Source organism: Haliotis cracherodii, unplaced genomic scaffold, assembly GCF_022045235.1.
Source record: "Haliotis cracherodii isolate W230 unplaced genomic scaffold, xgHalCrac1.p SCAF_4, whole genome shotgun sequence".
Lineage (NCBI taxonomy): Eukaryota > Metazoa > Mollusca > Gastropoda > Lepetellida > Haliotidae > Haliotis > Haliotis cracherodii.
The window spans coordinates 64977901-65005742 of NW_027266297.1; the positions used below are offsets into that span (position 1 = coordinate 64977901).

At 41.8% G+C, this 27842-nt stretch overlaps 2 protein-coding genes across 2 annotated transcripts; both read left to right on the top strand.

Moving 5' to 3' along the window:
* Nucleotides 1-11205: 11205 nt before the first annotated feature.
* Nucleotides 11206-17036, top strand: LOC139479218 (inactive pancreatic lipase-related protein 1-like). Its single transcript, XM_071262069.1, has 6 exons — nt 11206-11297; nt 12328-12623; nt 13308-13536; nt 14689-14805; nt 15447-15569; nt 16757-17036. The coding sequence occupies exons 1-6, from the start codon at nt 11246-11248 to the stop codon at nt 16987-16989; spliced, it is 1050 nt and encodes a 349-aa protein (XP_071118170.1). The 5' UTR covers nt 11206-11245; the 3' UTR covers nt 16990-17036.
* Nucleotides 17037-17391: 355 nt separating this feature from the next.
* Nucleotides 17392-25935, top strand: LOC139479024 (pancreatic triacylglycerol lipase-like). Its single transcript, XM_071261759.1, has 7 exons — nt 17392-17493; nt 21174-21472; nt 22104-22332; nt 22954-23070; nt 23340-23462; nt 24371-24607; nt 25779-25935. Exons 1-7 carry the CDS (start codon nt 17439-17441, stop codon nt 25787-25789), a joined length of 1071 nt encoding a protein of 356 aa, XP_071117860.1. The 5' UTR covers nt 17392-17438; the 3' UTR covers nt 25790-25935.
* The last annotated feature ends 1907 nt before the right edge of the window (nt 25936-27842 follow it).

The following is a 27842-nucleotide window of genomic DNA, read 5'->3' on the forward strand; positions in this document are numbered from 1 at the left end:
TTTATATTGTATCGTCATGTATTGTGCTATGCTTTTTCATAATTCCTTACTAGTTTTATATTTTTTTTCTGTGATAAATCTAGTGATTTTACTGTCCTTCGTTGACAGGTTTTTAAATCAGTTTAAATATATGTACAATGTTTAACTATTGATAGTCACGACATGGCTGAAATATTGCCGATGTGACTTAAAATTTAACTCAATCACTCACTACAAATCAATAGCGTGTGTGTCATCTCTGGTTGCGATGCATGCAACACATCTTCGCCTCATAGGATGGACCAGGCGTCACACAAAGTCCTGTGGGATATCTGTCCATATCTGCTGGAGCCTGTTTCGAAGTTCCTGGAGTGTCTGTGGAGCACATGGTTGACGTCGAAGGCGCCGATCCATCTCATCTCACATGTGCTCGTTTGGTGAGAGATCAGGGGAGCAAGCCGGCCAGGTAATGACATTCACGTTGTTTTGTTGAAGAGAATCCTGAACGTCGAGCAATATGAGGCCGGGCGTTGTCATGTTGAAACAGGGCTGATGATCTTGTCGCGGTAGCGCTGTCCATAGAGATTTCCCTCTACCACTATCAAACGGGTCCTTTGTTTTGCTGTAATCCCACCCCATACCATAACGCAGCCGCCCCCGATCCGATCTTCTTCCTTGACACAATGATTGACGTAACGTTCACCTCGACGTCGGTACACTCGAATCCGTCCATCGCTATAGCTGAGGTGAAAACGAGACCCGTCAGTTAATAGACTTGTCCCCACTGCATGGCCGTCCAGCGTAGACGCTGTCTGCACCACTGTAGACGAGCTTGACGGTGGTTTCCTGCCAAAATGGGACGTCTGGCGACAATCCCTGCACATCTGACGTACGGTTTGTAGAGATATTCGTCGAAGGCCAGGGATGCTTTTTGCAGTCACTGTTGGTGGCTGGAATCGATTTCCTAGGTGTGCTGTTCGAATCCAGTTGTCTTGTGGATTATTGGTTTCGCGTGGCCTGCCACTCCGGGGATGATCTCTGACTGCATTCGTCTGTTGCCAACGTTGTCATAAACACCAAATGGTGTTTCTGTGTCTTGCAACATCACGTTTACTAGATCCTGCTTCAAGCATACCAATGTCTCGCAGACGCTCATTTTCGGACAGGCGTGGCATTTCGTTGTGTTGAATAATTGCGTATTTTGTTGTTTTTCTGAGTTGTTGATGCTAAACAACGCATATGGAATCCCGTTAACGCACATGTTTTAATCCATTCTTGGGTGGTTAAATGCATGGGGCTTGCATAAAAGTCAACTTTTGCATGGAATACATGCTTTCCTGTAGCAGTTGCGTTTTTGTGACTTGATTCCATACATGTACTACAATATTGAAAACCAAACTTTATTTGTTTGAAAAATACACTAAAATATTGGTGTCACAGGAACTTTTGTTGTTTAGTACCTTCAAGTGACTGGCTGATTTACTTTAGAGATCTTTTTAATCCCTTACAAGGAAGTGATAATAATGAGTTTGATTGTGTTGTGGAGGAGTTTCTGCTCTCTCATACATGTGATAACTGCAATGATTTACCCTTTTCGGATGAGCTCCTGTCAGGTGAGATCACTGAAAGAGAGGTCACGGACGCCATCGATAACCTGAATACGGGCAAGTCCGCAGGTGAATTCTTTAAACTACCATGGAATCTCTTTGCACCATACTTAGACATGGGAGTATTTCCATAATCTTGGAATATAAGTGTGATTATTTCATTATATAAATCTGGGTCAGTTGGTGAACCAAGTAATTATAGAGGCATTTAACTACTAAATGTTATGGGGAAAATCTTCACGTCAATCATAGAAAAACGTTTGAGAATATGGATGGAAATAAAAGATTTACTGTCCGAGTCTCAAGCATGGTTCCGACCAAAATACTCTACTGTTGATAACTCGTTTGTTTTACAAGCTCTTTGTTCTAAATGTTTGTGCAAAACCAGAGGTCGTCTTTATTGTGCATTTATTGACTTTAAAAAGCTTTTGACTATGTAAATAGGAAAAAGATGATGTATTTACTTATTACTAAGGGATGTCATGGTTAAATGTCTGTAAAAAACACGTATGCATCAGTCAGCGGATGTATAAAGGTCAATAATGAATGTACGGACTGCTTTACAACATCCTCCGGTGTACAACAAGGTTGTGTTTTAAGTCCGTTGTTGTTTATATTTTTCATAAATGAACTTTATGAGTGAGCTGCAAAATAGTTGTCAACATTGGATATTTGTAACACAAGATAATGGACATAATGCTCCTTCTCTTTGCGTATGATATTGTATTTTTTCCTATTCTGTAAACAGCGTACATAGAAACATTAGAAGGTTCATATAATGTGTTGCGTTTGGTATGAGAAAGTATAGTAATATATCATTATTGTTAAGTATGAACTATGATACAAAACATTTATATGATGTGCAAAATCTACATTATGAATGAAACTGTAAATAACAAGTTAGAATGAGTGTGTGCACTTATATTCACTGGACCTTCACCAATTGAACATACCAAATATGTACAGCAATGTTTACGCATGACTTTACTTCCGGTTACATCTTGAACAAAATGGCATGTTCACTGACAGTTCTAAGCAGGATGTTCACGAAACAATACAATAAAAATATCAAAATCACACAATATGCAAGTCTGAAGTTTTATAACTAAGATAATTATTCATAGATGGTTTCGGAATGCTAAACAACTGTTAATACAGGTTGCTAATTGTACACCACGTCCCTGGTACTCTATGAATAAATGCAGTATTCCACTCCAAAATGTATGTTAAGAGAGATCATTAATAGCACTATTTTCTATATTTTATAATTTTATTTTGTGAACGATTTTATATGGAATGACAAATACCTTCAGTGCAATGAGGTCAATTTACTTTTGAATGCACACTGTCATTCGCCAAATGCAAGTTGCGTCTTATCACAGAGTTTGATTTACAGGGGCGTCTATGCTCCCTGCTAGTAGACACTCTTCAAAAAATGAAACGCACAGGTAGATTTTTAGTAAATGTATTGTGTACCTAATAAAGTCGATATATTTAATTTAATATAATAGCTACAAATATGAAAGGCATTGAAAACTGTTCATTGTCATGTCACATGAGGCCACATAAGGTTGCGCTGAACTCCCCGGGCAGCAATCACGGCTCTGCATCTCCTCGGTACTGACTGGATAAGTGTTCAAATTCTGTCCTGCGGAATTCTGCGCCTTTCTGCTTGTAACGCGTCGGCCAGTTGTGGGAGTGTCTGCGACGTGTTCTGGCGTTGACGTACACGTTGATCGAGTTCATCCCAGAGAGGTCCGATTGGGTTGAGATCTGGAGATCTCGACGGCCAGGGCAAGACGTTGATGTTGGCATAATAAAGGTAGTCTACCGTGACACGTGCTGTGTGCGGTGGAGCGTTGTCCTGTTGAAATAACTCCCTCTGGCGGTGAATGATTGGAAGAAGTTGAGGTTGAGGAATTTGATTCATGTAGTGATTTGCCGTCAAATTTCCCTGAACCACAACCAAGTCAGATCTCGGGGTGTCGGATATGGCCCTCCACACCATGACACAACCGCCACCGAATTTGTCGAATTCACGTACACAATGTCGGGACAAAACGCTCATTTCGACGACGATAAACACATTGTCTTCCATCTCGCCGGTGAAGAAGAAATCGTGATTTATCGCCAAACCACAGTCGTCTCCAGTTTCTCAAATTCCAAGGCTGTAAGGTATGGCACCAACGCCAGCGTCGCTGTTGATAGATCTGTTGCAAAACAGGGACGATAACTGATCTTCTGGGTCGGATTCCAGCTTCGCAAAGATGGTTCCTGACAGTCTGGTCCGATATCCTCCTCAAAACTGGGATGTGGCCCCCTGCAGTGTCTGTAGCTGTGGCATTGCGATGACGTAGGTGGAACAGGCGAATGTAGCGATCCTGTGGTCGGCCGGTTCTCGGACGGTCTGCAGTGGAATTGAACTGTGTGTATTGGTCCCAAAGGCGGCAAATGGCGCTGTGGTGGACGTTGAAGTGGCGTGCAATAGAAGACTGCGATTCCCCTCTTTGGATACGTCCTATGGTGATGTTCCAATCGGCAGCGCTGAGTCTCGGCATTTTCGAACTTGAAAAATGTTGACAATTGAATGACAAATTATTGGCTTATGCTTGCCTATTTGTAGCCACTTTTCTCCATGACATTTCTGAACAAGTGTGAAAACAATGCAGTTTAAGACATTGCAAATCGACAATGGCTGCATTTTGACGCACCGTTTGTCGAATATCAGGCCATGAACATTTTCCAATAGTATATATACTACGTTTTGTGTAGTCAGGTTCAATGAACAACATACTACCTGTGCGTTTCTTTTTCTTTTTTTTTGGAAGAGTGTACTTATTGTTATTGAACTTAAAAGGGATCGCATGGATTCAAAAATAGATACCCTTGTCAAGATAGGGTACTGACCAAGACACCGACTGGCTCTTCGACCATAAGTAGCTGCGGAGATACCGAATACCGTATCCCCTTGTCGGTGCAGTATCGATTATCATCTTTTCTCTATCCCACTACGGGGTACACATCCATTCGTTACAAAACCAGAGCCAACGTGAGCCAAAGCATTTGTAGCGAATGCCACTCTCCCCCGTGATATTCTGGGATGGGCGTAGGTACTACTCAGCATAGTGACTGTAATGTATATTCTTGATCTGTTTGTGTTTTAAAAGTGAACTATATGTAGCAACATGGATTATACCAATGACAATTAATCCTCGCACATATCTACAAGAATATATATCCCACTTGATAATTGTTGGTTTGTGACCGTTGAAGCCAAGCTTATTATTTTTCACAATTTTGAAGCCAAACAAAATGGATGAATTTTCAGATTCTTATTCATATAGTTTCTGATGCATTATAAACAAAGAGTGGTTTCCCATTCAAACATCTAGTGGTACCTTTAACACAAGTGAGCTTACCTGTACCAAAAGTCCTGTCAGGAGGTATTCCACTTACAAAAGGTAGGACAGATAATCCGCCACGTCTGCAGCACACACAGACCAGGTACTGCTGCTTTGTAAATGTTATGCACATTAAATTTTTGTCACGTGTCATCAGGAATTTAAACTTTATCTTTATTAAAAAATGAGGGAATGGTGTGTGATGTTGCAGTCTGCGGTATTCAACACATGTCTGAAAGGCCTCAAAACATTCGTGTCTGGAAAAAAACTGAAGTTGAGATTATGAGCAATATATCCATTTTAACTTAGGCAATCAAATAAAACCGACAAACGCATGCCCATAATCATATGACATCTCCACTTAACTACAGTCCGTTTGACTCCAAATGAGAACGATGAATTGCAAAATAACTCGAAATCCAGAAAAGTGTATGAAACATCAATATGGTACTTGACGATGAATACCCTGTACCAACAAAATCTGAATTTTGTTTATTTTAAGACCCATGACGGATGAAGTTCTTTCAGAAACTATCATGTAATTTTGTATAGAAATGTGTACATGACACGTAGGGGGGGAGACAAACCGAGGACGGTACAGCGCAAGCACGCATGCACTGCACGTTCTGTGGTAGGGGAAATGCGTTAGAGGGGCCGTCTCATGATAATTTCAGTCGCAATCTGACTTGCTCATGCCATAGATCTCGTCGTCGGAACTGCTGGTGCCTGAACCGACTGCCACTATTATAGGTTGGACTGTTGCTGGCCGTAGTCCATCTCGTGACCAATAACGTGGCTCTATCTCGTCAACGACTGTGGTCACACAACGCCTCCGTGTTTCTACTGTTACCCAACCAAGGGATTCATTTACGATTTGTTCAACGTCTCGTAATTTGAACGTTGTGTTCCATCGTCCAACGTCACCCTTGACGATGCCCCATACCTACTCGATTGGATTCAGGTCGCAGTGACAAGGTGGCAGTCGTACGACAACGTGACCCTGACCCTTGATGTAACTGTCAACTTTATACACGGGGTCAGGTTTCATAGTTTTGATGATTTCATAGAGCTGTGGTTTCGTCGCTCGAGAAGGAAAGGTAATGTTCCTCCGTTGCAGCCAAGTAACCATGTCTCCTTTGCGGTTATTAGAGGATGGAGTCTTGCTTTCTGGATCCTGCACACTATCATACGGTGCATTGTCCATGACAATGAGAGACTTCGTAGGCAAAGCAGGGACTAATTTATCTTTCACTCACTCCAGAAATACATTGCAGTTTATTTCTGTGTGGTAGTCCCTGTTGTCTTTGGCCTTGGCTCTAAAGACGAGGTCACAGTCTGGGAGGAAACCCTGACTAGCAGAACCAGCATGGAGAACTATGAGTCTTTCACCCTTTCCCATTGGTAACTTTCTACCAGACTTCTTACAGTCACCACTGGGTACTCACTGTCTGCTGGTGTTTCTTCAAAATTCTTAGGGACAGGTACTTATTTTCTGAGTGCAGTTTAACAATTGCACGTCTGACTTGATCCCTCTGAAATTTATCAACCTTGCGTGGTTTTGACATGTTCCCTACCTCCTTGGCCTGACTATTTGTATCTCGTCGACTAACAAACATTTTTCAGTTTCTGAAGGGACATACCAAGAGCTTTTGAAGCTCGTTTCAAGAATTTATTAATTGCATAAAAAGGCTTCGCTCTTTCTGCTTCACTTCTAAAGAAATCATACACATTCAACATCAACTGTTTAACATCTGCTGAGTAGCGCATCCTGTCATTGAATGAACACGGCCACTGTGTAGCACGTGCAGACCGTGCTTGCGCTGTTCCTTCCACGGTTTGTCCCCCTACGTGTCATGTACACATTTCTCTACAAAATTACATGATAGTTTCTGAAAGAACTTCATCCGTCATGGGTCTTAAAATAAACAAAATTCAGATTTTGTTGGGTACAGGGTATTCATGGTCAAGTACCGTATTGATGTTTCATACACTTTTCTGGATTTTGAGTTATGTTGCAATTCATCGTTCTCATTTGGAGTCAAACGGACTGTATGTAACGCCAGAGAACAGTCATTCATCAAAACAGATTCCATTGTGTGTAAAAGGCAAAACATCTGTGACAATTATATATATTATCACTGAATATCAGATGTTGGCTAAAAAGGTGAGCATGTCCTGCCCTACTGGTAGGGTCCGCCCTTCGCACGACTTGAATAATTATTCAACAGTCAAGTGATCGATGGACCAGAAAATGCAGTGACATGATAGTGCTGTTACTGATATTGTTGAAACATAAAAACCATCATAAAAATGATATAGTGGGGGCAGTTTCCTGCCGTGTCGAGTGTACGATTCAAACTAAATCATGTGTTAATGAATCGCTATCCGATAGTAATATTATTCCAGGTATTCGCTAAAAGGTGAACGTATCCAGCCTTACCAGTGGTATCCATCACAAACACATTCAAAGGCAAATCAATTGTGTACCTGCAAAAAACATGGGGACACATAGTACAAGTTAAAATAGGGCATGGCATCGGACGTATTTTTTTATAAAACATTTCTGAAAGCTTTACTTTGACCTCAATTGTTGTAACCTTGAACAAACAACTTCTGAGCAAGAGTCGTAAGTCGTGAACTTAAATTAAGACAATCCACTCATTCAAAGAGCGCAAGGTCTCAAATGGAATGTCTCTGATGACTACTTTGCCTTTGGCCCCATCCACAAAGATGGCTTATCTACGAAAATAGAAGTTGTGAGCACAATCAGTTCAGTCTTCAACCCTTGTGGATTTCTCACTCAATTCATAGTTAGGGCGAGGTTATTTTGGGATGACCCGCTTCCTAAATTTTTTACAAAGAAATGGGAAGAATGTCTCTAGAAAGTTGTCCTCTGACTTCATTGAAATGGTTTGAACTTCACTTGTTTCCTGAGGCGTCCGAAAAGGGATTATTCTCTTGTGGCGACTAAAACGCATGTTGCTTCATTGCAGCCATCCTTGACTACTTCTAAATTTCGACTACAAGGAACAGTCTTGGCAGTGTGTCTGTCTCCCTAAGGGTGAACTGACTATACCTGTTGAAAGGGTACAGCTCTGGACAGAGTCGACAAAATGTCTGTTGGAAACCCGACTGACCACTGTTCACACGGATAATCACGTAAACACCTGATGGCTCCTCATTCTTGGTTTCAAGCACCTGATTTCTTAAAAAGAGAAGCAAACACATGGCCTTCGGAAACACTTGATTCTTAAAATCAACTTTGTGAAGTATGCACTACATATATCAACAAACATTTGCGAAACTTAGGACTCAGAGAAACGTTTCTTTTGTGATTTGAAAATATTAAACTTGTTCAATCCTGCTGGCTTTTCCTGCTGGCACAGATTATGTCGTCATACTGCCTGGATAGTTCGTGCTGTACATCATTTCTGTCATCGGTGAAGCGCCTGCATGATAATCTTTTCTTGGTTGTCGGAAAAAGAAGGTCAAACCACGAGTACTCAGAATGGCTGATCTACCTCCGTGTCGTCTTAGTGCACTTTATTGGCCCTTTGTGTAAACTAGGGGTTACCACTTTGGCATTTTAACCCACCTGAAGGTCCACACGTTTGTGGGGCATGGGAAAGACTAGTCTACAAAGACGGCTCTCAATGCAATGCAACTCTTGGTAACACCTTTGTATCTGAATCAGTGCCTCGCTCTGCGCTGATTGAAGTTGAGCCTGTTTTGAACAGTCGCCCATTGACTCACACATCCATCGCCTGAGGACTATTCCCTGCTGACACCCCACCCCTTTCAGCTTGGCGGAGTTGATGCCTTTCTCCCCAAAGACATGTGCACAGATCAGAAAATAGATAGTAGGAGGCAGGAGAGACACAAATCATTGCTGACCTCGAAAGTCAACAATGGCTTAAAGAGTTCAACATAGATGGAGCCGTGACAGTCCAGCAATATCGGAAGGTGGTCTGGTTCTTATTGTTGTCAACAACCAGCCGCGGGCACACTGGGATGTTGGAAGGGTGTGTGATGTTTTCGCTGGTGCTGATGGACACACAATGTCAAGATCCCAAAAGTATCTGAGACCATCAACGAACTTTGGTGTGCTGGATGAACATGACTCCTATACACAAGTTGTGTAATTCATGCATTGTTTCTCAGACAAGAAACTGGACTTGACTCTGTCAGGGGTTGGGGGATAATGTTCGCCAATGACAGTTGATCATTAGCGGTATGCAGTGTGTTTTGGTGTCATGGATTGTCTCCTTGACGTACAAACTCGATTAGACATACGTACAAAAGACACAGTAATGAACACAGAGCACATGATGAACGCACATGTTGCAAATCCACGTTGCTGCACATGAAAAAACGCATTGTGACGTAAAATAATCATTAGAGGAATTTCCGACAGTAAAACAGATTGAAAAGAAACGCTTAATCTGTATATTCTTTCAACAACAATACGATTATGGCATTCCTAACGAAATAAATCTTTATGACAAGATATAGATTTTAATAAACATAGATGTTCTGTCATGTTGGACTGATGTGTCATATAATACTTTAATAATTGTTCTTAAGTGCATAGGGTTGACTATTTGCAGAGTTGTGTTCCTTGGGCAGAAATCTTTGATTGTGGGTTCGAATCCCGGTTCGTCCCGATTATGGTTCACCAAAGTGGTAAACGCTTGAGACCTGCCTCACTTCGGACTATCCTCCCAGATGACGCTGACACGATGTGATATAACTAGAATACTGTTAAACCGAACTCAAATCCCTCAAACTGTCTAAATTAATGATACGATGGAAAGCAATATTATTTCGTTCATTCATTCATTTTTCATAAACATGATATCGTTTCCATATACTTAATTTGACCAAATAACATATTATTCACTATATAATCAGATACATTCCCACATTTTTTTTTTTTTTTCTTTCTTTCTTTATTTTGTTTGTTTCTTGTTTTACACCGCATTCGGCAAAATTCCAGCCATATGAAGGCGGACTGTAAATAATCGAATCTGGACCAGACAATCCAGTGATCGACATCAAGAGCATAGATCCATGCAATTGGAATACAATGACCTGCATCAACCAAGTCAGCGAGCCTGACCACCCGATTCCCTTAGTCTACTCTTACGACAAGCATAGTCGCCTTTTACGGCAAGCATGGGTTGCTGAAGACCTATTCTAACCCGGATCTTCACGGGTCATAACATTGATCTCAGAAGATATTTCATATCAGTTCCCCAGTAGTACTGCTGTTTGTGATCATATTGTGTCGTATGTTTCCAGGATGGCTGGAGTACTGTTTAGGTCGGATGCAACTGCTGCGGTACTCCTACTTGAACTACGTGGCTGCCGTGTGTGACGGCACGACCAACGTCATCCATGAAGGACTCCTCACACGCGAATGTGGAGCAAGATTACTCTGTTAACTGAAAAGCAAAAGGAACCAGAAGTCTATTTCCGTTGTGGGTATTAGTACACACGGGACCTGTTATGAACATTTGATGTGGAAAGACGTTTTACCCCATCATTCAACTCTCTTTACGAAAAGGCAAAAAGTAACATGTGATTGTTGTGTCTGCCCACGCACCGGAACACTGAAAACCCCGCGGGTGTCAAGCGAGAGGTTGAGGTGTTGTCAGATATAATGCCTCCAACAACAGTCATCTAAGAGCGGCGTGGATACTGAAACATGATCGATGGCATCATGAGATACGATTGGGTTTCGGAGTTAACACGATTTCAGATACATTTTACAAAATGTATGTGTGTGTGTGTGTGTGTGTGTGTGTGTGTGTGTGTGTGTGTGTGTGTGTGTGTGTGTGTGATATACATTAGCAGCTGTAAAATTAAGTAAAGTTGGTAACACATAGTTGGTATCGGGTTTACCGATAACCAGCTAGTGGAATTTTTCATGTTTACATGATTTTAAAAGTGTTTATGAATATTTCTGCGAATAATAAGTGCGTTTTGAAGTATATTCATCGTAATAGTTATAATATGTATGTATTCCTTTGTAAATGATTAATTAGATTAATGATTAAATGATTGGATTAGTTTTATTAGTAAAGTCACATGACAACACTAAGGAAAAGCTGATTAATGAATTATGACTAAAGCTATGTGACGCCCTGTAAGTGTATTCAGCATTGGTGCCATTTTGATCAAACTAAATTGTATCACGACTTAGTGATAAGACCCTGGGTATTCTGTCAAGGTTGTCGTCTGTCTCCGCCACGACTCATGGCTGCCATGTTGCTTCCTCTTCTCGTCTGTGTGTTTGGTGGCACACACGGTGAGCATTATAGCAAATCGTGGACAGGTTCCAGTTTCATCAAAAGGTGTAACTGTTCTCTGATTGTAGAGTAGCTCACACCGTAATCTTTACCCAAATACATGAACAGGTGTAGCACCGACGCGGTGATCTATATTCCAAGATATGGACACTTTGTAGCGCTGACATAGTGTTGGATACGTTTCGTAATATTAGCAATTCACTGGTTCTTAAGTTTGAACCTTGTTGGTACATGAGTGCGTGAGTTGGGTTTAACGCCGCTATTAACAGTATTCCAGTTATACTGGCGTGTCAGGTTAATGTGGGAGGAAAGCCAGAAGTGATGTAGGTCTCAGACGTTTACCACTTCGGGGCGAACTGGGATTCGAACCCTCGATCATAGGTTTCTGGCGTGCCCAAGGGACGCAACTCTGCACAGCGAATCGCGGCGCCTTAGACGACTGGGCCACCCGTGCTCCCTTGTTGGTACATGAGTATCAGTGGATGCTGTGCACGTATTTATGTAAACCTAATATGTCCTGTCAGAACTAACGAGAAGGCAGTGATTAAAGAACAATAGTTAATAATGCTATGCAATTTTTCTTCGTCGATTTAAACAAAGGCACGTGAAGAGGCTTACATGTAGATCAGTTGATACTCATTCAGTTGACATTGAAAAAGGTAGACATTAGAAAATTACGGTATCTAATTTGTCCACAAATATCTCAACTTCTCCTTAACTAAGCGAAAACCCTCACGACCCTGTGAGTTGCCTAGTCATACCTAAAACAACTGACCACGGCGATACCGAACGGCAATACGCTGCCGGATCCCTTGACACCCCAAAAACAGTTACGCCATTGTGGAGATGGGACCGTAAACAGTTGCGACGCTATCCCGTTGGTCTAAGTCATTCACGATCAAGACCCCTGATCTATGACAACTGCTGTATGTATCAATACAATTTGTTACAGCCATCGTTTTCCCCAAGTTAACTGGAACTATTTGATAGAAGAATGTTTGAAATAATGGCGGCAATTTATGATTGCAGGTCTTATCTTTACTAATTCCAAGTGCTACGGAAAGTATGGTTGCTTCAGTAACGCAAGCCCGTACAACAATGCCAAACGCTTCCTCCCAGAATCCCCGGAATCTCAGGGCATACAATTCCTGCTGTATACAAGGACGAACAGAGCACAAGCCCAAATCCTGAAAGAAGCCGATTCCAACAGCGTACATCAGTCGCACTACAACCACGCACATCCCACCAAGATGATCACACATGGATATACAGACAATGGACGCGCTCAGTGGATCAAGCAAATGACGCAAGAATTACTGACAAACGTATGGTATTTAGACAATATATAATAAAGTAATGATGAGGTGAAGTCGGGTTAAAGATTATTGGACTAAAATAGCCACGTGTATTAATGGCTGCTTGCATAAGCCTGGGTTAATGCCAGTTATACAGTTTACAGTTTTTACTGAGATACCATGCCGCAGCTTAACATGGACACTCCACTCAGACACAGCATCCTGACTACGAGCCAACCAGTTCTTGTTTTATCACCTTAATGCCGAGTGCCAGGCCGTGTAAACATTGTACAATCTTTTGGTGTGACGCGGCCGGAATCGAACCATTGACCTACCACTCTCTATCCACGGAGGCGATCCAAAAAAACTAAAGAACCACTACGAATTTTTTATAATCAGCTATTAAATGAATCTATTATATTTTCTTCGATTTATCAAATATTCTTTTTACAGTCAAATCCAATATACATCGTTTATTATGATGATCTTATTACAAGTAATCACACTGAAAGGAATACCACATATGGAAATCGTGAAACCTTGAAAAACAGACACTTGTTCATGGAGAAGAAAAAATAGTATAATTGAAAGTGTTCATTCGTCACGAAAAGAACAAGGGTGTGAATACCCGCATGTACTAAAGACAACCCTTAACTGAGTGTCCCAAACAGTGATTATACTGTAGTTACCAATTAACCATTGCATTCTGTACAGGCAGACTGTAACGTCATCGCCGTAAACTGGGAGAAGGGGGCTGCTAAAACCAACTACCTTCAGGCTGCTGCCAACACCAGGGTCGTCGGCGCCGTCATTGCCGACATGATCAAGACCCTTCATTCTGCAGGCGCTGCCTACTCCAGCTTCCACCTCATCGGTCACAGCCTCGGCTCCCACATCAGCGGCTACGCCGGCGAGATCGTTCATGGTGTTGGCAGGATCACAGGTTCTTTTACTGACATGACTCGTTGATATATGGAAACTAGCAGGGTAAATAAAGTGAAACAAATGATAGCGATTGTTTTGCGTGTATCAATTTTCCTTGATACATCAATGTCCGAGAGAGACAAATTCATAATATTAGTAGAAAGTAAGTAATGAAAGTGAAAACGCTGATATCACACGCTCCGTAATCGGCTTACAAAACGACCTATATGAAGGCGTGGCTTAAAGCGACCGGCGCAGCCATGACAACTGTTTTCATTGGCTAATACGTTTGTCCCGTTTACCAATCATGTGATTCTTAACCGTTTTATATATACTTTTTCTGCTATTTCTGTTAATCCTACAAAAATAACAACATTGCATACATTGTTGAATGTGTGAAACGACACTTAATCTTGATATTATGAACAATTACAATAACAATAAACAGTCGGTGACTAGCGTTTTATTACTGACACCCTTTTGGGGTAATAAAACACCAGCCGCCCTCGGCGCTATTCCACGGAGTAAATGCCTCTCAGGGATTAATCCTCTGAGTAAACAACTGAAGGCATTTTTTATGTAAGTAAGGTTACATAAGTTGAGGACATGGTGAGCAAACTGAAAAAAAGACGTAATGCTATTTAAACATCTGAGGCAGAAACGGGCAGACTGGGCGACGGACCTATCGTTATGAGCGTTAAATTGCACAGCGTTTCAAACCCCGGAACCTGTTTTAAAATAAGGGGGACCTCCTCAGTGCCGGAAGTATTCGTTTCGAGGACGATTTCGCTTGTTTCTTATCACCTTTTTCTATTTCATTTTTTTTTTCAAATTTAATTTTGGTGACGCATTTGTGATTAATCAGCCCTCAAGTATCAAAATCTGTAACGTTGCTTTGTTGAGTTTATTTCCCCTTTAAGAGATGTCTCCAAATGTACACATTGAGGGCAAAAGTCACCAAATTGGAGGTACAGGTCACACTCCTGCTTACCCCCACTCCTGCTTATCCGCGAGTCCTGTCCTTATTCTCAGGTTTTGGTAAGCTTTCCTCAACGGGTCACTCAAGGTTAACTACTCACTTACTTGCTATTGAACGGGACAAGAATAACAAAAGAACATCTGTCGTCGAGGTACTCGACAGATGCGGTGGTTATTAAAACACTTGTTATAGGTTTGGATCCGGCTGGGCCCTCCTTTGAGAACTATGACCCTCGCACCCGCCTCGATCCATCAGACGCCAACTTTGTTGACGCCATTCACACAGATGGAGAGTCGTTGTTGAAACTTGGTGAGAGTTTTTCCATTGCTGACCATGCTATCTATACAAATGTCTCGAGGGTCCGAGTATATGTTGTTTTAATAGGTTCATAGAAACTAAATACTTTCAGACAAATGATCAAACTTCGTTTACACACTATCAATATTTGAACAAGCGTGTTACACAGAGCTTGATAATTTCTTATTTTTTAAAGTCTTTGGAAAGTGGTCGTGGCAAATCATCATTCGTATGTCAGTATCGGAGTAACTGTGCAAGTATGACTTTGCTGTAAAATACATAAGAGAATATCAAGATTGCTGTAAAATACATATGAGAATATCAAGGTTGCTGTAAAATACATATGAGAATACCAAGGTTGCTGTAAAATACATATGAGAATTATCAAGGTTGCTATTAAATGCATTTGGGAATATCAAGGTTGCTGTAAAATACGTTTGGGAATATCAAGGTTGCTGAAAAATACATATGAGAATATCAATGTTGCTGTAAAATACATGTGAGAATATCAAGGTTGCTGTTAAATACATATGAGAATATCAAGGTTGCTGTTAAATACATATGAGAATATCAAGGTTGCTGTAAAATACATATGGGAATATCAAGGTTGCTGTAAAATACATATGAGAATACCAAGGTTGTTGAACCACCAGGTTTCGGCCTCATGAAGGCAATTGGAGATGCTGACTTCTACCCCAATGGCGGACTGAACCAGCCCGGCTGCCCCGCCAACACCGGTAACCACATCTTCAGCTTCGTCACGGGGGGCATGTCAAGTAAGTCCCAAGTCCTCGGTGCTATTACAAAATGATATAACACAACAGCACTTTTGACTTCAACTTTCCCATATTCATCTTTCCCTTTATGTCAAGCAATAGTCTAGCAGCTTAAGCCTTCAGTGTCTACATTTCACAACCTTTGATTACAATTGAGCATGTTTGTTTTTTACGACAATTTCAACGAGTGTCCAAGGCCTTAGTGAAGCTTTCGGAACGATCTATGGTATGATGTTTGTTGCATGGTGTTTAATCCCATATGTTCCCTTACCTTTTTTCAGTGAAAAGTTGATTTGCCTTTGCATGTGTTTGTGACAGGTGATACCGGTGGTGCAGGATGCGTTCACTGTTTTGCGCACGTCTTGTGTCATTATTTTAATTGACAGTGATTCATACTCTATGATCTAGTCGAAATCGTACAATGGAGATTTCTCATAACTATAGAAAGGGCCTTTTTCGTTTTTATTTTCATAGTGTACAGCAGACGTCTTGCGGTTCTGGAAGTATCAGTGATACTACAGAAAAGACGACGTCATGATACATTGTTTTTTTCGACGTTCATTGCTATTAGATGCACGTTATCTATCGTACAAATTTGATGACATATATTTCGAGCAGCAATGCTATGATTATAAGATTGGAACAATGTTTACAAAAAACATCTCGTTGGCATCCCACGTTAGAATCGGACCCAAGCAAACAATGCTGGTCGCAAAAGGCGGCTCTATAGACCGGATGGTCAGTGAGTGAGTTGGATTTAACATCGCTTTTAACACTTTTCCAGTTATATCACGGCGTGTCAGCTTAATGTGGGTCTTAGACGTTTACCACTTCGGTGAAACCCACGAGTACGGGTATGGTTCTGACAAACCTAGAAACATAATCGGGGCGAACCGGGACTCGAACCCACAATCATAGGTTTCTGGCGTGTCAAAGGGACGCAACTCTGCACAGCGAATCGCGGCGCCTTAGACGACTGGGCCACCCGTGGTCAGTCTCGTTTATTACGTGTCATCGTTTGCGGAGGGCGTGGATTGATACTCGACTCAATGATACTCGACACTATGCTCGATTGTATTTTTCAATTTCATATCCATGTAACTGTAATGTTACCAAATGTGGCGTTAAACACGACGTTAAAACGTTTTGTGGCAAGACCACAAACACGAATTATTACTTTGTTACAGAGATGAAAGATGGCGTCGCCTGCAGTCACAGCCGTGTGCTTGACTTCTTCACATCCTCCATCAATAACCACTGCAGCTACAACGCATTCCCCTGCACACAACACAACTACAAACAAGGCCACTGCACGTCATGCGGCAGCCATGGCTGTAGTCACATGGGGTACCACGCCTCACCGTCAAAAAACGGCTCCTTCTTTCTGAAGACGTCAGCCAATGGACCCAACTATTGCTGAACATTAGAGATGTAAAACTGTTTAGAAAAAATGTCGAATAAAATATACCTCGGTATTGATTTTTGTTATGGTATTCTCAAGTGTGCAGGTACAGGAGCAGTATCGACTAGGGCTGATCAGAAGACCGTTTAAATAATTATTATTCTGGAACATCAGTAATTGTTTGCTAGTTTATTTTGCTAATTTCAAAGACAAAGTACATGCATGTATGAGAGGGATGTAATTTATGTAAGAGATTCCCTGAAGACCCAGGGACATACTAAACATGTGTTCTCTGTGTGAGATAAACACAGTGTATTTGTCTATTCATATTCGACATAAATAACTATAGGTGACACATATTTTCAAAAAAGCACTAAGGTGTGTCAAGATAAAGTGGGAATGAGCACGTGGTGTGCCTACTGCTATAGATAGTGCAGCCAGCTATCGCCCCGAGTCCGTCCAGCACCATGACGATGACTACATTGTGCGTCCTTCTGGGGGTTTTCGTTCTAGGAACGGAAGGTAGGATGCAAGACTTTTACAAGTACACTTTGAGTGAAACATCGTCGATCCGGAGTCCGTTTAATCAGAAACCCTCACGTCCCAGGCGTTTGATTTTAGGAACGTATTCATATTTACAAAGGACAGTACCCCGTGATAATTCTGGGTTCGAATTAATGCCCAGTAACCCATTGTGGTCGTAAGAGAAGGATTAAGGGATCGGGTGGTGACTTTGTTGTGTGTGTGTGAACGTTCCCCGACGGTGTGGATGGTATATCAGTCTCTGGATTGTCTGGTCCAGGCGCGATTACTTGCAGACCGCCGTCTTCAAGCTGGAATCTGCCGAGTACGGCGTTAAACAACAACAGAAAAAAAGCTAGGATATTGCTGAGCACCGCGTCACATCGCAAGAACACATGGATATATAGGTCCGCTATCTTAGAACATAACGAAAAGGGGTCACGTATATTTATAGATATAACAAATTTTACTTAAGTTCAAGATTAATATACATAGTTGTTCAGGCTACTGATCACCATAATTTGGACATGGGGACTAACGGTCCCTCTGGGGACTAACGGTTCCTGCATGGTACCCAAGCATTATGTACACCTTGCCGCTGGCGATTATTTTCAGGTTAAGCCGAAAATTAAAATAAACACATTTATTATATAATTTATAGTGTGAAAGGCTGAGTTTTCCGAAATTGAGAAAAGGGATGTTTTCATCGCAGTGAACATAAAACTTGATATTTCTCTGCTGTGAACATATCACTTTGACGGAACTTTTGACATACAAGAGTGAATTCCCTGGAATTGTCTCCCTTTATCGTAAGTGTCTGGCACGTTCACAAACTGTTGACTTCAATTTTAAGTTAGATCCACATAGACAACGCAAAATAATGACAAATGGTCATTTATGGAGTTAATATCGCTTCTTGGCGTTTGGTATTCTCTTGAAAAGGTTCCGTTATAAACTGTAAATTTCTCACTTAACTCTTCAATCGAGACCGTTGAACTTCGTTTCGCAAAGCGCCATTTTTGTTACTTGACCAGCGTGTATTCTTTAACTTGCAACAGCGGTCTCGAAGTTTTCAAGAATATATAAAAGTTGATTTGTATATAATCATATCTATATGTATGATACAGAATTTTCATGCCACAAAATATTTTGTGTTACTTTTATTTATATATTATTTAATGTTTTTTGCAAACACGAAACTACTTTTTAGTCGCAAATACAAGGGGTTGGGACCCGTTACTGTGTGTTACATAGGGAAAATGTACATTTCAAGGTTTGTAATGAAATACTTTAACTATCCGGTAACTACACAAAAAGTATATAATAAATAGGATTTTCCATGTGTCTGGTGAAAATATCTTCCCCTTTCACTCGATGAGAGAAACATGATATTTCACTCGACATGGGAAATATCCTGTATGTATTGCCTACGAGGGCAGACATATCGGGGTTCATACACATCATATGTGCCCTCGGGTCATATCACGTCACGAAACAACAGTGTATTGTTTCCGCTTTCTGGACGGCATTGTTGACGTCATTGGAATGTTATTGTGACGTGAGGTCGGAATGGCGTCACGCAAGAAACGACGTCATAGCTGTTGACGTCATTCGACAAATTGCGGTTCCGCTGTTGTTGGGACTTACTGTCCTTACAGGTTAACACTAAAATACGTTCTGTATATAGACATCTTCTTCCGTAAAAAATAAAACAATTATATTCGTGTTCATCTCACACTATGTTTACGACACGAGTGCCAAAATTCCGGTCAGGCACTCGTGTCGTAATTATAGTATGGCATAAACACTCATATAATATCCTCTATATTCTACGATTAAAAATGGTGGCAGATTTCAACATTTTAATGACATGGTTGATAACGCAGCAGCAATCGTCTCTGTCAACACTGATTGAACAGCTAGATACATCACTGCCTTCATTGATAACACGGCTGCAACCAGCACTGTCTGCATTGATAATACAGCAGCAACCATCACTGCCAACCATTGATAAAAAAGCTGCAACCATCACTGCCATTACTGATAACACAGCAGCAACCATTACTGCCAACCACTGACAACACAGCTGCAACCAGCACTGCCTTTACTGATAACACAGCAGCAACCATCAATGCCAACCATTGACAACACAGCTGCAACCAGCACTGCCTACATTGATAACACAGCTGGTACCAGCACTGCCTTCACCGATAACACAGCAGCAACCATCACTGCCTATAGTGATAACACAGCTGCAGCCAGCAAACACTGCTGCAACCAGCACTGCCCACATTGATAACACAGCACCAGCACTGCCTTCATTGATGACACAGCTGCAACCAGCACTGCCTACACTGATAACACAGCTGCAACCAGCACCGCCTACACTGATAACACAGCTGCAACCAGCACTGCCTTCGTGGATAACACAGCTGCAACCAGCACTGCCCACATTGATAACACAGCTGCAACCAGCACAGCCCACATTGATAACACAGCACCAGCACTGCCTACATTGATAACACAGCTGCAACCAGCACTGCCTACATTGATAACACAGCTGCAACCAGCACTGCCTACATTGATAACACAGCTGCAACTAGCACTGCCTACACTGATAACACAGCTGCAACCAGCACTGCCTACACTGATAACACAGCTGCAACCAGCACTGCCTACACTGATAACACAGCTGCAACCAGCACTGCCTACACTGATAACACAGCTGCAACCAGCACTGCCTACACTGATAACACAGCTGCAACCAGCACTGCCATTACTGATAACACAGCTGCAACCAGCACTGCCCACATTGATAACACAGCTGCAACCAGCACAGCCCACATTGATAACACAGCACCAGCACTGCCTACATTGGTAACACAGCTGCAACCAGCACTGCCTACATTGATAACACAGCTGCAACCAGCACTGCCTACATTGATAACACAGCTGCAACCAGCACTGCCTACACTGATAACACAGCACCATCATTGCCTTCATTGATAACACAGCACCAGCACTGCCTACATTGATAACACAGCTGCAACTAGCACTGCCTTCGTTGATAACACAGCACCATCACTGCCTACATTGATAACACAGCTGCAACCATCACTGCCTTCATTGATAACACAGCTGCAAACAGCACTGCCTACATTGATAACACAGCACCATCACTGCCTACATTGATAACAGCAGCAACTATCAGAGCTTACACCGATAACAGTATCTAGCATCAGTGCTTACATTGATAACAGCGGCTAGCATCAGTGCTTTTATTGATAACAGTGGCTAACAGTTCTTTCATTGATAACAATATCTAGCATCAGTACTTTCATTGATAACAGTATCAAGCATCAGTGCTTTCATTGATAACAGTGGTTAACATTAGTGCTTTCATTGATAACAGTGGCTAGCATCAGTGCGTTTATTAATAACACAGCAGTAAGCATCACTACCTTTGTTGATCATGCATATTGTTAGGCCCTGTTGAAAATTCTTTAGAGTTGAAAATGCTTCAACTAATTTCTTAACTGATGCTTCAACTAATTTCTTAACTGAACCATTTCACATTTAAAACAAACATTTGCTTAAAGACACAGGACTACTTAATATCAAGTACGTTCACCAAATGTAGTTGCATGTTCCATAATCATTTCAAACTTTATTATTTTCAGCTTTATTGTTTGGAAAAACATCAGTTTGTTATGGTGACTTGGGATGTTTCTCCGAGGACAATGGTTTCGACAACACGTTTGGAGAGCTACCGGATTCGCCTGATGAAGTGAAAGTTACTCTGACCTTGTACACAAGAAAAAGTAAAGGTCAAGGCCAAATATTAGACTACAAAAATGTATCCAGTTTTATCAACAGTCTATTTGATGTTAAAGAGAAAACAAAAATAATTGTACATGGATATCTCAGCGAGGCAGATGAGCCTTGGGTAACAAATTCCACAAAGTACCTTCTTCGCCTGGTAAGTTGTCTCGCGTTAATCACAACCATTAATGGACCCGATTGATCATTTTAAATCATATCTATACATGTATTAAAACAACCCTCTTTCACAAGTAACATGCAACATAGTTTTCACACAAAATCAACGTTATCGGAGACAAGCGGTAACTTCCTGTCCTATCAACTAAAACAGTGAGTGAGTGAGTTGGGTTTAACGCCGATGTTAACAGTATTCCAGTTACATCACGGCGTGTCAGGTTAATATGGGAGGAAAGCCCGAAGTGATGCAGGCCTCGGACGTTTACGACTTCGGTGAAACCAACGAGCACGGGTATGGTGCTGACAAAGCTAGAAACATAATCGGGGCGAACCGGGATTCGAACCCACAATCATAGGTTTCTGGCGTGCCCAAGGGACGCAACTCTGTACAGTGAATCGCGGCGCCATAGAAGACTGGGCCACTCGTGCCCCCCCCCCCCCCCCCCCCCCCCCCCCCCAACTAAAACAGAACTGTACTATTTAAGTAGAATGGCATTGCGTGGCGCTTTCAACCACTTTATTACGCATACCCCCTTCACTGGCGTATGTAATGTTCACAGAAAGTTTCTCAGGGACTTTAATAACCACTTTAACATGTAATTTTCCCGCAGGACAACTTCAATGTAATCACAGTAGACTGGAAGTCAGGAGCTCATAAGTTCTATCCCAAATCAGTGGCGAACACTCGACTTGTGGGTGCCATAATTGCAAAGGCAGTCGAAATTGCACGTGACATGATGGGAGCCAAGATGGCGGACGTGCATCTGATGGGGCACAGTCTTGGTTCTCACATCAGCGGCTACGTCGGGTCACGTGTCGAGGGCATTGGAAGAATCTCAGGTTCGGATTTGGTTCACACAGTTTACATGATTGCTGGGGACACCCTACCATTTTATTGCCATTAAAAAGCATACAAGTTATGATATGGACATTAATATAGCTCTTATCTGCAAACCCGTGAGGATCCGGGGTAGAATAGGTCTTCAGCATGCTGGCCCTGAAAGGCGACTATGCTTGTCGTAAGAGGCGACTAACGAGATCAGGTGGTCAGCCTCGCTGACTTGGTTGATGCATGTCATCGTATCCCAATTGCGTAGATCGATGTTCATGATGTCAATCACTGGATTGTCTGGTCCAGACTCGATTATTTACAGACCGCCATCATATAGCTGGAATATTGCTGAGTGCGGCGTTAAACAACAAACAATCAAATCTTATCTGCAAACACAGTTTCAATATTTTCTTCAATCTGTCAGTAGGTGGGCTTAGCTTGCAAATTTAATACATGTGAATTAAATCGAACCTTCCAACTTACTTTTCAAGGCAAGTCGCCTTGTTCATTTCCTATTTAGACGGTAGAAAACGTTGGCTGACAATGTGTCTCTGTACTGGAATGGTCATCATTGATACTTGCCAGTAATTCCCACGCTGATATCGTCATCTAAGATCGATTTTCTCCAGGACTGGACCCTGCCGGACCATTATTTCAAGGAACTGATCCTGCGGTTCGTCTGGACCCGACTGATGCCATCTATGTTGACAACATTCACACCGATGGCGCACCACTCTATGACGCAGGTAACTGTGATTGCTGAAACGACTGTGTTAGTTATTCGAATTGTGCTGCCGGTGTCATGATATGGCTTAGTCTTTTTTATGGTGAAGAACCTCACCAATGCATTCGGTCGACATGTTGGTGCAAAACGATTTATCATACATTATGCAACATATTTACATTGGCGCAGTAAACAAATGCTTAATATAACACACATCTATATCTTTCATTTCTGAATAATGTTTCCCTTATGTAAAGGTGTATGTATCATAACAATACTATATGGCTCCAGGATTGGGAACAATGTCGGCCTGGGGTCACGTGGACTTCTACCCTAATGGCGGAGGGCACCAACCCGGATGTCCCCCTGCGGTCTCGCATGGACTACTGGACGCTGTAGAGTTCAAGTTCAAGAGTAAGATCTGCATATCTGACTTTCTATAGAGGCATGTTTGTTGTTTGAAGCTGCAGTCAACAATATATGACGGCTGTCTGTAAATAATCCAGTCATCGAGACAATCCATTGAGTGACATCATGAACACAAATCCACGTAACTGGGTTACGATGACATGCATCAACCAAGACAGCGAGCCTGACAATCAGATCCCTTTGGCTACCTCATACTACAAGCATAGCATGGTATATTAGGACATATAAACCTGCCCGGAATCCGTACGGGCGGTTCCATTTGTAGGTACAATGAGTTAACTGTTACAGTGCTGTTTGTTAAACGACTGAAGGTGTCTACCGTTATCTACATCTGATTGTTTGAAAACGTTAACTACGTTATTAAATTCAAAATCATCCAAACTTTGAACAACCTATAAACTTTCCTTGATTAGTATCATTAGTCAAGCAATATCCTTGTAATCGGCAAAGTGACATCCTACAACTGACTTAATATTGCCTGTGGATAATATTTATTAGACAAAAATCTATGTATTCCCTTTTCTCTACATTCTGCTAAGTACCTGTGTCATGCTGGGTGTGAGATCATGTATGCATATGAATACTTGGTGTACCAGTCCTTTTACCGGTTGTATGCTATTTTATACTAACGTCTTTCCAGAAGTCGTCCCTTGGTCATGCTAGAAACCTATGATTGTGGGTTCGAATCCCGGTTCGCCCTGATTATGTTTCCAGGTTTGTCAGCACCATACCCGTGCTCGTGGGTTTCTACGAAGTGGTAAACGTCTGAGACCTGCATCACTTCGGGCTTTCCTGCAACATTAAGCTGACACGCCGTGATGTAACTGGAATACCGTTAAAATCGGCGTTAAACCCAACTAACTCACTCATTCACTCACTCACTCAATTTCCAGAAGTGCCTGAAGCTGTTTCCTGCAGCCACCTTCAGTCACACGAATACTGGGTTGCCTCCCTTGCCGACACAAAGTGCGACTTCACTGCGCATCCATGTGCGTCATACAAGGACTTCACGGAGGGCTCGTGCAGCACCTGTGGTTCCGGCACGTGCCCACAGATGGGCTATTTCTCCGACAGGGCCAACAGACAGGGCAAGTTCTACCTCACAACAGAGAGCGCATACCCCTATTGCCGTAAGTGCTTTTTTTCGTTCGGGGGTTGGTGATGTTGGTTAGGACAACGACGACGTTTATGATGATTGTTGGTTAATAAAGTTTGAAATGTTGCAAATTAAATATATATTAATGCTTTATTAAACGGTATTATAGCTAGATCTTGAGTAACAATACTTCTTGTGTCCATTAATAGAATAAATCATGTGGCTATTAATAATAAAATGTATTCTTAGGATATAAAATGCATGTTTATATTTTGTACGTAACTGTATATATGCAGCGCAAATTAGTACGAAGTTATATTCATCCTCAATATAACCATAATAACATTTACATAATTAATCACTTTGTGATATTTTAACATATTCTCCGGTTAATAATAATTGATGTGAAAAACATCGAAATTGTGCGAGGCTACTTCAAATGTCGTGACAAATATGCAATTCAGGTAAATAACTTAAACATTGAATATGATAATGTTTCAGCACCGTTAATTAAAGCATGCTGTGCCAAGTCTGTTCGGGGATATAATTTAGGTGTTATGCAGTATCTTTAAAATCAGATCTCAGTCCTCGCTACCGCTGAACAAAGATCCGAGGACATCCCATTAAGGATCACGTCAGAAGGACCTTACATCAGACCAATCAGAGCGTCGCTTACCAGATCATGAAAGTGACAGTCGGAATGTGATTTCTAATTATGCAACCTCGAAAACTTTAACACGGGGTATAACGATAGTTACGGGCATAACGACTGAATCCATACAATCTAGATCATCTATTAGCCATTTCAGAATGTTCTTTTGTTCAGGTTTCAAATTTTAAATCGAGAATTTGTCAAAATATGTTTCGAAGCGTAGTCGCCAATTTGACATTAGTGCCGTAAAGCACGAGAAAACTCCCTTCTGATTGGCTAATGTCGACTTCTTTTCAGTCATTCCATTGGTGGGTCAAAGTTCGCGCAAGGTCGGTCTGACGTGACCCGTTATGGGGTGTCTTCAGATCTTTGTTTAACGGTAGCGAGAACTAAGATTTGATTTTAATGAGATTGGGTGTAATGTGAATTCAGATAAGGAAAACTTTTCATGGGCTTTATACCGCTAAGCTAAGCAGGATGTGTTTGCATTTGGTAAAACTAATTGCGATTGCCTTTATTCGCTTTATCACGTTCTACTTTATTTTGTTGGCAGATTCGTCATAGACAGTTGCAGTAATCCGCCGTTTAAAAATACTTTTGCAGCATTATGGAACGTGATAACAAGACAACCAAATCTTGCTTGTGGATTACGAGAAATCTCTATACATGCTTGCCCTGTATTGAATTTGAATGAAACTGGCTTTGTAGTGCACCATCTTTTGTGGTTATGTCAAATGGTCATACGCGTACGGGAATGTAGACTTACTTATGTACAATGCGGTTGTCCGTCACGACAGGGAAGTTACAAGCGAGTCACGACAGAAGTGTGTGAGAGCTCAGTTGTATGTCATGACAAGACAGTTAGTCACTAACTGGTCACGGAAGAGGTGTGTTAGAGCTCGGTTATACATCATGACAAGACAGTTAGTCACCAGCTAGTCACGGAAAGGGTGTGTGAGAGCTCGGTTGTATATCATGGCAAGACAGTTAGTCACTAACTGGACACGAAAGAGGTGTGTGAGAGCTCGGTTATACATCATGACAAGACAGTTAGTAACCAGGTGGTCACGGAAGGGATGTGTTAGAGCTCGGTTAAACATCATGACAAGACAGTTAGTCACCAGCTAGTCACGGAAAGGGTGTGTTAGAGCTCGGTTGTATGTCATGACAAATCAGTCATTTACTGGTCACGGAAAAGGTGTGTGAGAGATCGGTTATACATCATGACAAGACAGTTAGTCACCAGCTAGTCCCGGAAAGGGTGTGTTAGAGCTCGGTTGTATGTCATTACAAGACAGTTAGTCACTAACTGGTCACGGAAGGGGTGTGTTAGAGCTCGGTTAAACATCATGACAAGACAGTTAGTCACCAGCTAGTCACGACAGAGGGGTGCGAGAGTTCGGTGATACATCATGACAAGACAGTTAGTCACCAGCTAGTCACGATCGGGGTGCTGAGACCTCGGTTATACATCATGACAAGACAGTTAGCCACTAACTGGTCACGACAGAGGTGTGTGAGAGCTCAGTTGTGTGCCATGACAAAACAGTTATTCACCAGCTGGTCACGACAGAGGTGTGTGAGAGCTCGGTTGTATGTCATGACTAGACAGTTAGTCACTAACTGGTCAAAGCAGAGGTTTTTGAGAGCTCGGTTGTGTGTCATGACAAAACAGTTAGTCACCAGCTGGTCACGACAAAGGTGTGCGAGAGCTCGGTTATACATAATGACAAGACAGTTAGTCACCAGCTGGTCACGACAGAGGTGTGTGAGAGCTCGGTTGTATGTCATGACTAGACAGTTAGTCACTAACTGGTCAAAGAAGAGGTTTTTGAGAGCTCGGTTGTGTGTCATGACAAAGCAGTTAGTCACCAGCTGGTCACAGCAGGGGTGTGTGAAAGCTCGATTGTATGGCATGACAAGACAGTTAGTCATCAGCTAGTCACGACAAAGGTGTGCGAGACCTCGATTATACATCATTACAAGACAGTTAGTCACCAGCTGGTCACGATCGGGGTGCAGAGACTTCGGTTATACATCATGACAAGACAGTTAGTCACCAGCTGGTCACGACAGAGGTGTGCATAAGTGCGAGTGTACATCATGACAGAAACTGGTTCATAAAGCAGCAAATTTTTTAATAGTGTAATGTTGCATGTGCGCTTTTATTCTTGTCTACGAAAACTATTGTTATTTTTACCATAGCGGCAGTAAAAGAAAAGCACAATTAAATCCTTCTGAAAATAACTCTTCATCACACAAAATGTTCAATGTTTTTGGTCCACTTGGTTTTCGAACTGGTATGTATGAAATGTACGTGCGTGTCTTTCAATGAGCAATCGGAGCTCGCTTGTGTGAATGCAGATGCCCACTAACAGCATCATACTGGCTATGAGCGTCATCTGTTGCGATCAGCCACAAATAAATGTACCAGGATGGGATGTTACAGCTTCAAATGCAGATGCTCCTGATAATTTATGAGAGTCAAACCAGTTAACTCCACACGCTCCACATCGGCAAATTTAGGTAATCCATGCACATCCAGGATTTTAAAATGGCCAGGCGGTATTCATATTATGATTTTGAAACCGGTGAGGTGTGAGCGTGTTCGGAAAAC

Coding starts and splice junctions, on each gene's coding strand:
- LOC139479218 (XM_071262069.1), top strand. CDS start 11,246: ATGGCTGCCATGTTGCTTCCTCTTCTCGTCTGTGTGTTTGGTGGCACA. Junction 11,298..12,327: donor TGTGTTTGGTGGCACACACG/GTGAGCATTATA, acceptor TTATGATTGCAG/GTCTTATCTTTACTAATTCC. Junction 15,570..16,756: donor CGTCACGGGGGGCATGTCAA/GTAAGTCCCAAG, acceptor ACTTTGTTACAG/AGATGAAAGATGGCGTCGCC.
- LOC139479024 (XM_071261759.1), top strand. CDS start 17,439: ATGACGATGACTACATTGTGCGTCCTTCTGGGGGTTTTCGTTCTAGGA. Junction 22,333..22,953: donor GGGCATTGGAAGAATCTCAG/GTTCGGATTTGG, acceptor GATTTTCTCCAG/GACTGGACCCTGCCGGACCA. Junction 23,071..23,339: donor CGCACCACTCTATGACGCAG/GTAACTGTGATT, acceptor ATATGGCTCCAG/GATTGGGAACAATGTCGGCC.